This window comes from Telopea speciosissima, chromosome 1 (assembly GCF_018873765.1).
Source record: "Telopea speciosissima isolate NSW1024214 ecotype Mountain lineage chromosome 1, Tspe_v1, whole genome shotgun sequence".
NCBI lineage: Eukaryota > Viridiplantae > Streptophyta > Magnoliopsida > Proteales > Proteaceae > Telopea > Telopea speciosissima.
In genome coordinates, this window is record NC_057916.1 from 5001190 (window position 1) to 5019396 (window position 18207).

Genomic DNA, 18207 nt, shown 5'->3' on the forward strand with positions numbered 1-18207 from the left:
AGAGCATTTGGACAAATGAGCATTTTTAGGGGGGGCATTTGTCAAAAACCTTAATTTATTTGGTAACATATCTATTAATGGATGGGCTTTTATCAGTAATCACTGGGAGTTTTCATAAATAATAAAACAAAAAATAAAATGTTAAAAAACAGAACTCTATTATAAAAAATTTAATTATGTAATCCCATCAAAAAGGGTCCACAAGCAATTTTTTTGTTTTCAATATCAGTCTATTCTGGGCTGAATGGGCTTTTATCACTGAGAGTATCTGAAAATAATAAAAACAAGAGAGAGAGAGAGAATTCTAATATTCTATAAGTAGAAATGTAATTATGTTACATGTGTTACACATGAAAATCTAGGGATACAAAAGGTATAAAACCTTCTGGAACTTTTTAATAAGGAAAGGCCAATCAGCCCATGCGATGCAGAGTTCAGATCTGCTACCTACATGGGACGGGTGGGCTTCTACAAATGTGGTGTGGCATAGAGGTGCCATGCCAATGATGCCCGTGGGCTGGGCAATGGATGAGAAATCCCAGCCTAAGGTCAGATGGGCTGGGTTTGGGTTACAGATTTGGGCTCAGCCCATCCCGGTCAGACCCAAAACTCAATACACAAATTTTTATTAGGAACATTCAAATACTTAAAAGATTCAGTTATATCAGAGCCTGTATGAAGTACCGCCAGATGGGTATAAATGCCCATCTGAAATGACTATAAAGCCCCCCACCCCCTATCGAATGCATTGATGCACAGAATCTACAGTGTACCAATACTTTCTCTTTTTTTTATTATATTTCAATCAAAAGTCTGTCTTTTGAATGGAAGAGAGTTGCCACCGACACTAGAGGCTAGAAAAAAGAAAAAGAGAATTTTATTATGAGTTTACCCAAAATCCTAGGGTCATCCCCTACTAATTGAATGTCTTTTTGAGTTTGTGGCATCCATCTCAATACAATAACGGGTCTCGAGAATTAAAGGTGAAGAAAAACTCACAGTGGGTTTTGACCCTTAAATAGGGTTGTAAACCGATCGGATTCGGCTCGGATAGTGCTATATCTGCATCCGCATCCGCATCCTATTAGCTATCGGACGGATTCGGATAGTGCTAAATGGATACCAACATGGATACAAATCGGATATTTTATCCGTTTACGTGTAAATATAGCTTTTCGGATAGCTATAGCCTATCCGTATCCGCATCCGTTTAGCTTTCGGACGGATTCGGATAGTACTAAATGGATACGGACACGGCTTTCGGCTATTCATTTACACCCCTACCCTTAAATGTAACTATTCCCTCTTTGTTCATGAATTGAGATAAGTAAGAGATAGGAATTGCTAGATAAAAGCTGATATTCTTCTAGTGGAAGCCCAATGGACCAAGTAACTAGCCCATGATATGGCTCTTTAGATGCAAATCTCTTGGGGTGACCTCCCCTTGGTTCGCTGGTACAAATGTAGTGTGTCATAAAGGTGTCATGCCAATGCCATCCATAAGTTCTATTATCACATGGACTACAACTAGGGCCCAAAACCTGAACCGCTGAAACTGTCCAAGGCCCAACACACTTCCAAATTTTATTTTCACTTGGGCTGGGCTATAGTTGAGAAATCCCAGCCCTATGGTTTCAGATTTGGGCTCAGCCAATGGGCTTGCCCGGTCAGACACAAGAATACACAAATTTCTATTCGTAACTATTGCATATATGTTTACCCCAAAAAAAGCATTAATTGGGAATATTAGTTTTTACTGGTGAAAATGATATGTGAACCACCATAGCATTCTTACATAAGTTATGAAGAACTAAAAAGTAAAGGATTTTAAAGAACAATTTCCATGTAACAATACTTTAAATACAACAAGAAAGTACCTTAATTAACAATATATGATTAAGTTCCATCAAACTTTATGGATCTAATTTTGTATCAAGGTTTCCTAATTGCCACAATGAAATTGTGCAAAAGCGATGTTATGAGGGTTGGTAATATTTTCTAGTTCCTGAGAAATGTATTGCATAGTTGGACGAGATTTTGGATTGGTGTGCAAGCATGCAATTGCAAGCATCATTGTGAAAGTCAAATATTGTGCTGCCGATTGTGTTGGTGGTTGGAGACGTGGGTCCAACAAATCCTTTAGTATTATACCATTTCCATTTGAGAAGGATAGTGAAGAGATGAGTTCACCTGGATGTCTTCCCATAATAATCTCTAGTGTCAAGACCCCAAAGCTAAAAACATCGCATTTTTCTGTCACAACCATTGTATAAGCAAGCTCTGAAAAAAGAAAAAGGAAAAACAACAAATTCAGCTTCTTAATAAAATTGTGAGCACACTCATGTTCAAAGAATATCAATTCAAGAAATATGTAATATTAGACAACAACAGAGGTAACAATTTTTCTTTTCACCTCTTTGCCTTGTTTTTTTTTATTAATGTTTTTAGGTTTTTTAAGAGGCCTATTTGTTCCTTATGTACTGAAACAATGTATTCCTCTATTAAAAAATATTTCATAAAAAATAGTGAGTAAATTTATTGGAGTTTAAATGAGGCTAGAACGAGAGTTTACCAAGGTAGACCAATTACTGTGTAGCTGTTTGAGGATGTCATAAGATAATGGGCCTTTGGGTTCCCCAGTGAATATTGTTGAACTATATTTTGGGTGGGCATACTTGTAGACAAGTGCATACTCCGATTGAGAGATTGGATTTTAGATGGGCCTGAGCTTAGATTTGGGTTGGGGACTTAACCATCCCTAATTTTGTTTAGACTAATTAATCCACCAAATACACTTCAAGATTCTAAGCAAGGATGTTCTAAGTGGGAATAGTTTCAGTCAAACAATGCTTAGCCAAGATGTATATCAATCTTAAGACTTCGCATGGTGAATTCTTTATACTTTTTTTGAAAATAATTAAAATGGTTCAAAATGAGTGAACTTTCATAGAAAATGATGAATATATTGTAATTGCTTGATATGATGAATGATTTGAAATTTAAAGTCCATGAGGTCGAGATTTGCATGAATTAGTGAATTAGTGGCGGCGTGCAGTCATGATGCAAGTAGGACAAAGCATGAGCGACTCCTCTGATGATATTTAAACGTTTCCACCAATCCAATTCCACAACTTCAGCTTCAATTCCAAGAACATAAGCTAAGCTTCCCCTTTCTATGTATTCGTACACTAAAAATTTGCATCTTGGATAGTAGCAAAAACCATAAAGCCTCACAATGTTCCGGTGCCGTATTCTTGTTAATACATTTATCTCATTAGTGAAGCTCTCATTGTAGGCTTTCTCTTCAGCTTCTAGGCGATGAAGCTTTTTCACAGCTACTACTTTCCCTGTAGGTAGCTTTGCTATGTAAACACTACCATAACCTCCAATCCCAATGCAATATTTGATGTCAAAATCTTCTGTAGCTTCAATAATGTCACTATGTGCAATTGTCCCGTCATAGTTCCATATGGAAAATATATCTCCCTTTTTTTGTGCTCTTCTATCATTAATGGTGGAATTTATTGACTTATGCCTGAAGAGGAACAGGACAGCAACAACTACAAGTGCAACAAGTATGATACTAGAAAGAGATATAATGATGGAAATCTTGACTATAAGCCTTTTATCTCTACTTTTACATTGGAGACATCCACAATTACTACACAAACTAGTGTTATCTTTCCATGTATCCAGTGGAGCTTCCAAATCATTGAAGGACAAATCCAAATCCATGTATGAAATATTGTGTTTCCCTATATGTGCAGGTATTGGACCATGTAGCTTGTTGTGGCTGAGATTAAGTAGTGTCAACTGTGGTCTACCTCCAATTTCCATAGGGATTGAACCATTTAATAAATTGTTACTCACGTCCAACGTAGATAGATATATCAATGTCCCCAACGTTGCAGGTATTGGACCATGTAGCTTGTTGTGGCTGAGATTAAGTAGCCTTAGCTATTCCATATCTCCAATTTCCATAGGGATTGAACCATTTAACAAATTGTTACTCAGGTCCAACGCAGATAGATATATCAATGTCCCCAACCTTGCAGGTATTTGACCATTTAGCTTGTTGTGGCTGAGATCAAGTAGTATCAATTGTGTTATACCTCCAATTTCCATAGGGATTGAACCATTTAACAAATTGTTACTCAGGTCCAATTGCTCAAGATTGGTAAGATTCCCCATTGTTGGAGGTATTGAACCAGAAAGCATGTTACTTCCAAGGTCCAACAGATTGAGATTTTTGAGGTATCCTATCTCTTGAGGTATTGAGCCGTTGATACTATTGTTGGAGAGAAACAGCAAGCTGAGGTTGCTCAATTTAGCTATGGTAGGAGGGATTTCTCCTTTGAGCATATTGTTGCGAAGATCAATGACAGAGAGGTTGATCCAACTGCTGAATAGATAACCATCAATTTCACCACTTATTTCGTTATTAAAAACATCCAACTCAACTAATCCGGTAAGATTAGCTAGTGAAGAAGGGAATTTGCCTGAAAGAATGTTCTAGCTTATGTCCAACTTACTTAGATCTCTTAAATTCCCCATTTGAGATGGAATTGACCAGAAAGCCTATTACTTCCAAGTTCCAACAGAATGAGATTTTTGAGATATCCTATCTCTTGAGGTATTGAGCCGTTGATACAATTGCCAGAGAGGGAGAGTATGGTGAGGTTGGTCCAGGTAGTGAATAGATATCCATCAATTTCACCACTTATGTAATTATAAGAAACATACAACTCAAGTAATCCAGTAAGATTAGCTAGTGAAGAAGGCAATTTGCCCGAAAGATTATTCCCAGTGAGTTTAGAAAGCGTACCGATGTTGTGTGGTATGCTTCCAGATAATCCATTGCCACTGAGATCGAGATGGAGTAGATATTGGAAAGAAGAGAAATTCAATTTGTCGAGCTCAGCATATTCGAATTGAGAAGGTAGGATTATCTCTGTTACTCTTCCAACTGCATTGCAAGCTATCCCAGTCCAATTACATGGGCTTAATATTGTATCTCCATCATCAGTTGCATTCCAGGAATCGGGAAAGTGGCCACCACTACTACTACTACTTGCTTTCCAGTTGAGTAGAGCCTCAGCTTCTGGTGATGATAATTCAGATGCTACTACTGCTTTTGTTGCAGGGCTTAGAGTGGTGATCAAAGAAACCCATACAACAACTACAAATCCAATCAAGGACGACGACAACGACGACGACAACGCCATGGCCGGGAACAATTGATATTGTTTGGCTCTCTTCGATCTATGCTCTCTCACTGCTTGCTACAAATGATATATATACATCAAGCTTCTAATTTGAACTTTCTTAAGAAGTAGAGGTCGAAAGGGACCTAGCTAGCTAGGAATCAAAAGCGTGTTGTTTAAAAAAAAATCAAAATTTCGGTCAAGTCAAGATCATTTGTTCTTAAAAATTCGAGACGCAACCTACGTAGCTACCAGGTGTTTGGAAGGATATGTACATCATCTTCTTTGACATTTAAACGATAATGTTGAATACAATACCAAACAGGAAACACCAAACAATCAAAAGCTTAAAAAGGGTGAGAATGTCCCTGGTGGTTCACTACTCCTTTGGGAGACTTGTATCAGGAGTTTGTTCGGTGATTCAAGTCTCCTTTAGCAACATCTAGTCCACATTTATTTGTTTTCCAAGACGTGGAGCATACTATACTACCATATTTGACCCCTTGTGGGTCCTCTCCTTGCCTCCTTGTGGGGCCCTGATGGAGTTGATGGCCGAGCGGCCTTTGAATTGCACCAAAAAATAAATAAATAAATAAAAGGGTGAGAAGATATCCCTCTTGTTGCTTGCCCAACATATCTGCCCCTTCAACAAATCATATAACATATCGAGTCAAGTCAGAGAGTACTGTTTATAAATTGTTGGGGAAATTACATGATTAGCTACTTTTGGGTTTTCATTTACAAAACTGTCCACCCTATGTTTGAGTTAATAAAAATAGACAAAAACAAGTTAAGATTTATAAAACTGGACAAAATAATGCCTCTCCCTCCCAAAATTATATTTTGAGACATTTTTATCCCTGCCATTGCCTTCTCGCCCAAGCATCCCCCGTTCCCTGCAACTCACCCCTATCACCACCATCGCCATTCTCTGCTACCCAAACCCGTCCCTCCCTTCCCTTCCCTATGATTACCCGGCCAGGATGCCGCCTAGGCGAAAAGGCAATGATAGGGGTAAAAATGTCTAAAAAAATAATTGAGGGAGGGAGAGACACTATTTTGTCCAGTTTTGTAAACCTTAACTTGTTTTTATCTATTTTTGTTAACTCAAATATAAAGTGGACAGTTTTGTAAATGAAAACCCAAAAATAGCTAATCATGTAATTTTTCCTAAATTGTTTCTATAGATTAATTAATTAGTTGGATCTCCAAGTTTGTGTCCATATTAGTTTGACTTGTTATAAATTTCAGCTTAAAACTAATTACATCATGTGGGATGTGGCACAACCAAGTGTTAAGTCTCGTCCAAGTTTTACTTAAAAAGTACATAATTAATTAGCCCCTGTTAAGCTAGCTGACCCAGTCATGGATATCTCTTTCCTCTCCCTTAAGGAAAGTTCACACTTAATTTGTTTTGTCTAATTGCTTTAATGTGTATCGTTTTGTGTAATTGCTTTGAAATGTGTGTCAAACAGGAGCTATAGACAAAATGAAATGAAAAATTAAAATATTTTCAAAACGAAATGGATGACTAATATACATGGGAACGCGTCAATATAGAGTGGGTGTTTGATTAAATATGAGTCTCGGGCAGATAGATAGATAGATAGATAGAGTCAAAATTGTCACCTCACCCTTCTACATGGTAAGACTTGGAGCGATACCAGAGAAACTTTTTGGATCCGATCAGATTTTATTCTAATTCGAATCGTTTACATCCCTATTTAGTAAGCATTATACTTAATCTAAGTTTGTAAAGGCTATCAGCCCATCTGATGCACAATACAAAGGGTAAATTACATTGAAATTTTATGTTTGAGACTTTGAGTACGTCACGATTTCTAATTTTACTCATTATGTTTTGGCCTCTTCACGGACGGATTGAAAACATAGTCTAGACCCCTAAAAGTGTCGTTCACCGGCCATGTGCTTTGTTCCCACCGTATCATTTTCCCTTGAGTTCCCATAGAAATTACAAATTTTTTTCCGATCATAGACCACAATTATCATCAATTCAGAAAGGAAGGAATTTTTATCCTGTCCTGTTCCCTATCCGAACAGGACCGTCTAGTCCCCTCATAGGGGGCATGAAATGACGACTTAACCTCCCTCGTGCAGGGGGTTAGATCGTCATTTTGCATCCCCTATGAGGGGACTGGACGGTTCTGTTCAGGGAACAGAAGACAATAACGATTCAAAACGGAAGTGCTCTAACAATTCGGTCCAAGTTCAAGCAATATTCATAAGCGTTAGCTAGGTATCCTATAATATAGGGTAAATTACATATGCCTCCCCTGTACTTTGCCCTAATTACACGTTTCACCCCTTGATTTTTCCACCTTACATTTTAACCCCTTATGGCTGACGGTGTTAGTTTGCTGTAAGTTAATGATTTGAAAAGACAATATTACCCTTGTTCTAAAACAACACAAGTTGAATTACAATGACACCCTTTTCATCATCTTCAACCTTAAAACACTCATTTCTTTCCTCCTCCACCGCCACCACCACCACCACCACCACCACCACCACCACCCGCCCTCCTTCTCCACCGCCACCACCTGCCGCCGCCGCCTCCTCCTCCTCGAACTCTTATTCCCTAAAACTTTAAATTCACGACCGCAAAGACCGAACAGCAGATGGGTTCATCATCATAGCTTCCATTACCGCGTGAAGAGCACAGCAGAAGGTGTTGATTTCAATCTTCCAGTGCTCTGCTTGAACACGCTGGAGCATCTCTTGTTCTATCACGTAGGAATCACAGAATAACAAATTAAAACTGCTTTTTCAATTCTACCTTTCTCATCATCTTCAACCTAAAACACTCATATCTTTCCTACTCCATTGCCAGCACCACCACCACCGCCACCACCGCTGCCGCCGCCGCCGCCTCCATCACCGCCACCACCGCAGCCGCCGCGCTCCACCACAAACAAATAAGAAGAGATTAGAGGAGAAAGAAGGGATACCGATTGGTAAAAGATCACCAAAGGTTGTCTGCAGTAGGACTAAAACATTAGAAACCGAACCAGTGCGCAACCTCGTCCCGCTCACATAAGAAAAACACCGTGAACCTCTGGTTCTGCCCACGTTTTATATTTATGTCTTTCATCTAAATCATCTTCTCCATAATTGCCAGAGAAAAATAAGAAAGAAGAAGAAACAGAGAGGCAGAAGGAGCCCTTTGGTTTCTCCTGACCAGAGGGCAATCAATTTCGGGAAGGAGAGACTAGAGAGAAAGAGAGAGATTGAAGGAGAAGACGGAATTCAATGCAGTTGCAGAGATTCTGTATTTAAATTTTCTTTTTGTTTTATTTGTTTATCAGCTTTTGAATTTTTATCTGTCAATAGATGAGATAAGATGAAAGATCTGATTATTTTCTTTCTGCTTCTTATTTCGGCAGTGCTTTTATGTCTTTCCTTCTTGAATTCTAACAGGCATTTTCGCTGTTTGATTCCCTTCTCACCCAAAATAGCACCAAAGATTCACTTCCACCAACATAATTGGTAGTTTTTTTTATCACTCTTTTCAATGGAATTTTTGTTTCCTTTACTGCAGGTAATTCATAAATCCAGGCTTTTTCAAGGTGTACAGAAATCACACACAAAGAGAGCATACCTTGTAGCAGAGAATCGTATGGAATGAAGAGAAGTTGGTGAAATTGAGGCCTGAAGGTGGGAATGGGTTTCGATAGCAGAAGAAGAAGAAGTAACTCCATTCTCTCTCTCTCTCTCTCTCTCTCTCCTGCGTTAACAAGCCACAAATACAAGAATGGGGGCTGGCTGCCCTGAAACTTAAAACTAGAAACTGAATCCTATAATACAAGAATGGAGAAGGGCTTCTAATAATTGTAAAAGAAAGAAAAAGAAACCGGTTTGGGAAGGAATCTGTTTAGAACCCGAAACAATCGAATGACAAGAATGGTCACCGTGAGCATAAATACTCGTGCACTGGTAGGGGTATCCCGGCGATTACAAGGTTCAGAGGTTGAAGATGAAGTTGGGAGAGGAGAAAGGGCAAATTTTTCCTTCTTATTTTGGTTTTTATCAAAAGGGTAAATGGGTCATCTCACAATGACCAAGGGTTAGTTTGGGCATTATAAAAAATCTAATTATGCCATGTCAGCACATAACAGACGGATGCTAACGACAGGGGAGGAATTAGTAATTTTTTGAAAACTATAGGGGAATCGTATGTAAGGTGGGAAAATCAAGGGGAGGAATGTGTAATTAGGACAAAGTACAGGGGAGGCATATGTAATTTACCCTATAATATATGCAGTTTTTCTAAACGATAGGGACTTTAAATGTAATTTATTCTTTAAAAAATACAAAACCTTCTTAACTAAAACTGGCCCAAAGTTGGATTTCTATTATGTTACCAAGGAGTTTCCAAGATATCCCCCAAATGCTCTGACCCAATTTTGGTAAGTTGTAGAGGGTTCTAGGCTGTTTTATTTGTGGGTCTTTCTTCTATTTAATGGTGAAGTGTATAGATCTATAGTCATTTCCATAGAACTTCTCTTTTCTTTCTTCACATGCCATCAATAAAATTTTTACTTAACAATGATAAAAATAAGAAAGTATTTCTTCAACCACGCAGTGAAGGTTCAAAACATCACAAACCCCTTATAGGAGAACCCATTTAGGTTTTAGTATTTTTCTTAAAATACCCACCCATACGCATCTAAAGCCCCTCGGTCCTAAAAAAAATACTACCCTAAAAATGCATGAAAGTCAAGACATATGGGTCAATTAAATCCTGTCATCAAAGTTAGCTGAAGAATTGCAGAGTTGATTGGTCAAGTATCATGCCACTATTATTTTGGATGTATTGCTAATGTAACCTTTTGTGGAATAGGGTTTTGGTTTACGCATCGGGCTCCTCTCTAATGAGGAGATCACCCACTAAGTGCCCAATGAAGCATCTAGCGATTGGGCTGGATATGCATGCAGCCACACATCACGGCACGTGCCCAGTCTTTCTTTTGGTAGAAAAGAAGATTATTCATTCATGTGCGTCCAACGCCAAACAAAGGAAAACAAAATACATAAGATAGATAGAGAGCATGATAAACACAAGGTATGGATATACGGTATCCAAAACCAAGGAGTGGAAATTGACCCGGTCTCACATGCCATTGACTGGATCATCCAGAGTAAGGGATGGATTACAACCATATCCCTAGAGAAAAAGCTGTAGACACAGCTAAAGATAAGCGCATGCACATACATGCCAATAGAGGGGGCCCCATACGTGCCGAATAGACCAAAAACACCAGACTTCCCGCGTGTGCCGACATGCTGCCACAATCTACTTTCAAACAGACTTGCTAGAAAGACAAAGTTCTGCTGGATCGACAAGTGGAACTTCGATAGACAGTTAAAAAACCATCTAAAACATTACCACAACTTACTTTCGAACAAGTCTGCAAGAAATTGTTGGATTGACGAGTGAAGATTCGACCAGCGACAGAAAAGATATGGTGAAGATTGAACGGTGACTGGAGTTTCTGAGTCGACGAAAAATTCCACCAATGAGGTTTATTATTATTTTTCAATTCTAGTTCGTCCGAGTGACAGGCTCCATGAATTATGAGGGACCAAATTTCTGATACAGTCCATTCCGGGCTTTTATTTATTTATTTGGTAACATATCTATTAGTGGATGGGCTTTTATCTGCAATCACTGAGAGTTGCCATAAATAACAAAATAAAAATAAAATGTAAAAAAACCTGAACAATTTATAAAAAATTTAATTATTTAATCCCACCAAAAAGGGTCCTCAAGCAATTTTTTTTCTCAATATCAGTCCATTCTGGGCTGAATGGGCTTTTATCACTGAGAGTATCTGAAAATAATAAAAATAAGAGAGAGAGAGAGAGAGAAAATTCTAATATTCTATAAGTAGAAATGTAATTATGTTACATGTGTTACACATGAAAATCTAGGGATACAAAAGGTATAAAACCTTCTGGAACTTTTTAATAAGGAAAGGACAATCAACCCAAGCGATGGACGGGGGGAGGTACATGAGCGTAGTGACATATATTATGGAACATATGTTACTTTATTAAGGGGAGATATTCAAATTAAAAACTATTTATGTATTAGCGAATAAATCTGATCAGAAGGTCAGGTGGGCTTCTACAAATGTGGTGTGGCATAGAGGTGTCATGCCATCCATAAGTTCTATCATCACATGTATTGCAATTAAGGCCATCCGATTTTCTTATCGCTTGGGCTAGGAATCGTAGCCCGTGGACTGGGCAATGGATGAGAAATCCCAGCCCAAGGTCAGATGAGCTGGGTTTGGGTTACAGATTTGGGCTCAGCCCATCCCGGTCAGACCCAAAACTCAATACACAAATTTTTATTAGGAACGTTCAATTACTTAAAAGATTCAGTTATATCAGAGACTGTATGAAGTACCGCTAGATGGGCATAAATGCCCATCGGAAATAACCATAAAGCCCCCCCACCCCTATTGAATGCATTGATGCACAGAATCTACAGTGTACCAATACCTTTCCCTTTTTTTTATTATATTCCAATCAAAAGTCTGTCTTTTGACTGGAAAAGAGTTGCCACCTGCACTAGAGGCTAGAAAAAAGAAAAAGAGAATTTTATTATGAGTTTGCCCAAAATCCTAGGGTCATCCCCTACTAATTGAATGTCTTTTTGAGTTTTTGGCATCCATCTCACTGCAGTAACGGTTCTCGAGAATTAAAGGTGAAGAAAAACTCACAGTGGGTTTCCACCCTTAAATGGAACTATTGCCTCTTTGTTCATGAATTGAGATAAGTAAGAGATAGGAATTGCTAGATAATCTTCTAGTGAAAGCCCAATGGACCAAGCAACTAGCCCATGATATGGCTCTTTAGATGCAAATCTCTTGGGGTGATGATACAGATGTAGTGTGTCATAAAGGTGTCATGCCAATGCCATCTCAAAGTTCTATTGTCACATGGACTACAACTAGGGCCCAAAACCTGAATAGCTGAAACTGTCCAAGGCCCAACACACTTCCAAATTTTTTTGTCGCTTGGGCTGGGGCTGTAGTTGAGAAATCCCAGCCCTATGGTTTCAGATTTGGGCTCAGCCAATGGGCTAGCTCGGTCAGACACAAGAATACACAAATTTCTATTCGTAACTATTGCATATATGATTACCCAAAAAAAGCATTAATTGAGAATATTAGTTTTTACTCGTGAAAATGATATGTGAACCACCATAGCATTCATACATAAGTTATGCAGAACTAAAAAGTAAAGGATTTAAAAGAACAATTTCCTTGTAACTATACTTTAAATACAACAAGAAAGCACCTTAATTAGCAATATATGATTCAGTTCCATCAAACTTTATGCATCTAATTTTATTTCAAGGTTTTCTAATTGTCACAATGAAATTGTGCAAAAGGGATGTTTTGAGGGTTGGTAATATTTTCTAGTTCCTGAGAACTGTATTGCATAGTTGGACGAGATTTTGGATTGGTGTGCAAGCATCATTGTGAAAGTCAAATATTGTGCTGCCGATTGTGTTGGCGGTTGGAGACGTGGGCCCAACAAATCCTTTAGTATTATACCATTTCCATTTGAGAAGGATAGTGAAGAGATGAGTTCACTCGGATGTCTTCCCATAATAGTCTCTAGTGTCAAGACCCCAAAGCTAAAAACATCGCATTTTTCTGTCACAACCATTGAATAAGCAAGCTCTGAAAAAGGGGAAAGAAAAAACAACAAATTCAGCTTCTTAATAAAATTGTGAACACACTGAAATATGTAATATTAGACAACAACAAAGGTAACAATTTTACTTTTCACCTCTTTGACTTTTTATTAAAATGTTTTTAGGTTTTTTAAGAGGCCTGTTTGTTCCTTATGTACTCATACAATGTATTCCCCTTATACAAAATTTCATAAAAAATAGTGAGTAAATTTATTGGAGTTTAAATAAAGCTAGAATGAGAGTTTACTAAGATAGACCAATTTGTGTGTCGCTGTTTAAAGATGTCATACGATAATGGGCCTTCGGGCTTGAGGAACCAGTGAATATTGTGGAACTATATTTTGGTGGGCATACTTGAACGTCGATAAGTGCTTAAATTTTAGATGGGCCTGAGCTTAAGTTTAGGTTGGGGACTTAACCATCCCTAATTTTGTTTAGACTAATTAATCCACCAAATACACTTCAAGATTCTAAGCAAGGATGTTCTAAGTGGGAATAGTTTCAGTCAAACATTAATGCTTAGCCAAGATGTATATCAATCTTAAGACTTTTGCATGGTGAATTCTTTATACTTTTTTTTTTTTGGTAAAAATAATTAAAATGGTTCAAAATGAGTGTCAATGTACTTAGAATTATAAGCATGAGAAAATGTTGAATATATTGTAACTTACCTGGAGCAATATATCCAAATGTGCCTACACGTATAGTGCGGTTGGATGAATCAGGATTTAGAAATTTAGCAGTTCCAAAGTCGCCGACATGAGGCTCGAGATCTGCATCTAGCAAAACATTATTGCTTGATATGTCCCGATGAATTAGTGGCGACGTGCAGTCATGATGCAAGTAAGACAAAGCATGAGCGACTCCTCTGATGATATTTAAACGTTTCCACCAATCCAATTCCACAGCTTCTGCTTCAATTCCAAGAACATAAGCTAAGCTTCCCCTTTCTAAGTATTCGTAAACTAAAAATTTGCATCTTGGATGGTAGCAAAAACCATAAAGCCTCACAATGTTCCGATGTCGTATTCTTGTTAATACATTTATCTCATTAGTGAAGCTCTCATCGTAAGCTTTCTCTTCAGCTTCTAGGCGATGAAGCTTTTTCACAGCTACTACTTTCCCTTTAGGTAGGTTTGCTATGTAAACGCTCCCATAACCCCCAGTCCCAATGCAATATTTGATGTCAAAATCTCCTGTCGCTTCAATGATGTCCATATATGCAATTGTCCCGTCGTAGTTCCATATGGAAAATATATCTCCATTTTTTTGTGCTCTTGTATCATTAATGGTGGAATCTATTGAGTTATGCCTGAAGAGGAACCGGACAGCAACAACTACAAGTGCAACAAGTATGATACTAGAAAGAGATATAATGATGGAAATCTTGACTCTAAGCCTTTTCTCTCTGCTTTTCCTCCATGTATCCAATGGAGCTTCAAAATCATTGTAGGAGAAATCCAAATCCATGTATGTAAAATTGTGTTTCCCCATCTGTGCAGGTATTGGACCATGTAGCTTGTTGTGATTGAGATTAAGTAGTGTCAGCCATTCTAAATCTCCAATTAAGATAGGGATTGAACCATTCAACGAATTGTTACTTAGGTCCAATTGCTCGAGATTGGTAAGATTCCCCATTGTTGGAGGTATTGAACCACTAAGCTTGTTGTTACTTAGGTCCAATAGGCCGAGATTCATAAGATTCCCCATTGTTGGAGGTATTGAACCATTCAACGAATTGTTACTTAGGTCCAATAGGGTGAGATTCATAAGATTCCCCATTGTTGGTGGTATTGAACCAGAAAGCATGTTACTTCCAAGGTCCAACCAATTGAGATTTTTGAGGTATCCTATTTCTTGAGGTATTGAGCCGTTGATACTATTGCCGAAGAGGGAGAGAATGGTGAGGTTGGTACAGCTGGTGAATAGATATCCATCATCAATTTCACCACTTAAGTAATTATTAGAAACATCCAACTTAAGTAATCCGGTAAGATTAGATAGTGAAGAAGGCAATTTGCTCGAAAGATTGTTCCCAGAGAGTATAAGAGAGGTGAGTTTGGAAAGCGTACCGATGTTGTATAGTATGCTTCCAGACAATATATTATCACTGAGATAGAGATAGAGTAGATATTGGAAAGAGGAGAAATTCAATTTGTTAAGCTTAGCAGATACGAAGTATTGAGGTAGCCTTATCTTTGTTACTCTTCCAACTGCATTGCAAGCTATCCCAGTCCAATTACATGGGGGGCTTAATATTGTATCTCCATCATCATTTGCAATCTAGGAAACAGGAAAGTAGCTACCACTGGCTTTCCAGTTGAGTAGAGCCATGGCTTCTGGTGACGATGGTGATCACCAGAAGGGAGCCAAAAACCCAAAAAATAAGGAACAATGGCACTGCGCCCCCACGGTGCCATGGATTCCTTCCACGGCGCCGTAGACTCCTTCCCAAGGCACCGTGGGAATGTGTATCCGATTTCCACGGCGCCACGAAGGGGTGTGACATCAGCTTACTGACGTCACCCACGGCACCATGGAGGACTTATCTGGCCAGGAGAGAGAGGGGACCCCTCCCTATAAATAGGACGGTCCCCCTACCCCAAAGAACAAGGTTTTCTCGAGTAAGGAGATCCTCCAAGGCTTGTTTTGCCCGCTTTTCACCCTCTTTTCCTCTGTCTTTCCCTCATGAGTATGTGAGTGAGTGGAGTTCTTCAACGTGGGTAGATCCTTCATTTGTCTATCCAAACATAGAGCGATTCTGCTCTTAGGTATTGTTATCCCGTCAATGTACGGATAACGAAAAACCCCCTTCACAGCCGTTATTCTGTCTGTATACAGATAACGAAAATCTCATTATTAAGGAAGAATATTCGAAAACCAGCATCTAGTAGAAAGACCGGTTTATCCAGGCGAGGTGGGTGCCTAACACCTTCCCACCCTCGTAACTTGACTACTTACCCTAAATCTCTGACCAAACCATATGGAATCACGTAACCCTTTCCGCTAACCCCGGATGGGGCTACAACTATTGGGTCCTAGGCCCTAATCCTAGGTGGCGACTCCATTCCTTTATAAAGCATGACCCCAATCCCCATGATGATATATCGGAACGATACACCGTTATTCATCGAAGCCAATCTTTGTCTCCATAAGGCTGAGGAACCCTCGTCCCGAGGACCACGGTACTTACACCATGCTTTGCAGCCACTGCGTAGGGTTTTGGAGGAGGCACTTCTAGAGGAGAAGATACAGCCGGGAACCCCAAGAAAGCACCCAGATCAGATGCAAGTGGCCTAGCACCACCACCAAGGTCTTGTGCATGACCAAGAGCGTCACCCATTGCCCCTCTGTTTCGGTCATTGAACGTTTACTGATCGTTTTTTATCATTGACCATTTTTCGGCCATTTACTAACAAATCAGTCTTGACATAAATAGATTTCGATCTATTTTTCTATTGACCGAAAATCGTGTTTTTGTTGTTTTGGATTTACTGCGAATGCAACCTTTTGTGGATGACTTTGGATTATTGCCTTTTGTTGAGGCTGTGTATCTTGAATGTTTGTGTCAATCCAAGTCAAGCTAAAGCCATTATTTTACGAATTAAAATCCTATGTTGTGCATGGATCTTGCGGTGCATTGCAGTGCAGGCTTGAGAGGTCAATATATGGATGATGCTTCATTCAACGGTGTGAGTTCGACTGACCCAGTTGGATGTCACACTGATCTATGTATCGAGCTCTCAAGCCTGTACTGCAATGCACCGCAAGATCGGTGCACTGCAGAGGATTTTTTTTCCATTATTTACTTTCCCTCTTTTTTCTTGGTAAAATTTAACATTAGCTATGTCTAGTAAACTTTTGCTATCTTTTATTAGTTTATTCCCTAAGATGCCATTAAAATGCATTTTGAAGTGTGGACACAAATTCTTTGTGTAGGATATTGACACAAATTCTTGCTTTCCAGATGGGTTCAAACCCTAATCAATTTGGGGAAAATTTTTCAGTTTCAACACTAATCGATTTGGGGAAGACGAGGGCAATTTGGTTATTTTCTACTTTAATTTTGGTGTATTTTTATCATAAGGGCTTTTTGGTCATTAGATTCTCTGAAACTAAAGTCTAACGTCCCAAATTAACTGATTGGACCAAAGTGCTACAATGTTTTTAAAATAGGGGGGCATTTGATTGTAGGGGGGCATTTAGACAAATGAGCATTTTTAGGGGGGCATTTGTCAAAAACCCTTATTTATTTGGTAACATTTCTATTAGGGGATGGGCTTTTAACAGTAATCATGCCATAAATAATAAAACAAAAAAATAAAATGTTAAAAAACAGAACTCTATTATAAAAAATTTAATTATGTAATCCCATCAAAAAGGGTCCACAAGCAATTTTTTTTTTCAATATCAGTTCATTCTGGGCCGAATGGTCTTTTATCACTGAGAGTATCTGAAAATAATAAAAATAAGAGAGAGAGAGAGATTTCTAATATTCTATAAGTAGATATGTAATTATGTTACATGTGTTACACATGAAAATCTAGGGATACAAAAGGCATAAAACCTTCTGGGAACTTTTTAATAAGGAAAGGCCAATCAGCCCATGCGATGCACGAGAGATACATGAGCGTAGTGACATATATTACGGAACATAAGTTATTTTATAAAGGAAAGATATTCAAATTAAAAACCATTTATATATTAGAGAATAAATTTGATGAAAGTTCAGGTGGGCTTCTACAAATGTGGTGTGGCATAGAGGTGCCATGCCATCCATAAGTTCTATCATCATATGGATTACAATTAAGGCCATCCGATTTTCTTATCGCTTGGGCTAGGAATCGCAGCCCATGGGCTGGCCAATGGATGAGAAATCCCAGCCCAAGTTCAAATGGGCTGGGTTTGGGTTACAGATTTGGGCTCAGCCCAGCCCGGTCAGACCCAAAACTCAATACACAAATTTTTATTAGGAACAGTCAAATACTTACAAGAATCACTTATATCAGAGTCTGTAAGTACGGCCAGATGGGCATAAATATTCATCCGAAATGACCATAAAGCCCCCCACCCCAATTGAATGCATTGATGCACAGAATCTACCATGTATCAATACCTTCCCCTTTTTTTTATTATATTCCAATCAAAAGTCTGTCTTTTGAAAGGAAGAGAGTTGACACCTACACTAGAGGCTAGAAAAAAGAAAAAGAGAATTTTATTATGAGTTTACCCAAAATCCTAGGGTCATCCCCTACTAATTGAATGTCTTTT

At 38.6% G+C, this 18207-nt stretch overlaps 1 protein-coding gene and 1 long non-coding RNA gene across 2 annotated transcripts; one reads left to right on the plus strand and one right to left on the minus strand.

Annotated features, from left to right (window-relative positions):
- Nucleotides 1-1938: 1938 nt before the first annotated feature.
- Nucleotides 1939-14718, minus strand: LOC122646940 (MDIS1-interacting receptor like kinase 2-like). The gene is made up of 2 exons (XM_043840551.1): nucleotides 13608-14718; nucleotides 1939-2280 (listed from the first exon to the last, which is right to left on the minus strand). The coding sequence occupies exons 1-2, from the start codon at nucleotides 14716-14718 to the stop codon at nucleotides 1943-1945; spliced, it is 1449 nt and encodes a 482-aa protein (XP_043696486.1). The 3' UTR covers nucleotides 1939-1942.
- LOC122648734 lies at nucleotides 3898-4805 on the plus strand. Its single transcript, XR_006331123.1, has 3 exons — nucleotides 3898-4014; nucleotides 4159-4271; nucleotides 4634-4805. It is a non-coding gene; the product is annotated as an uncharacterized LOC122648734 (long non-coding RNA).
- Nucleotides 14719-18207: the final 3489 nt, after the last annotated feature.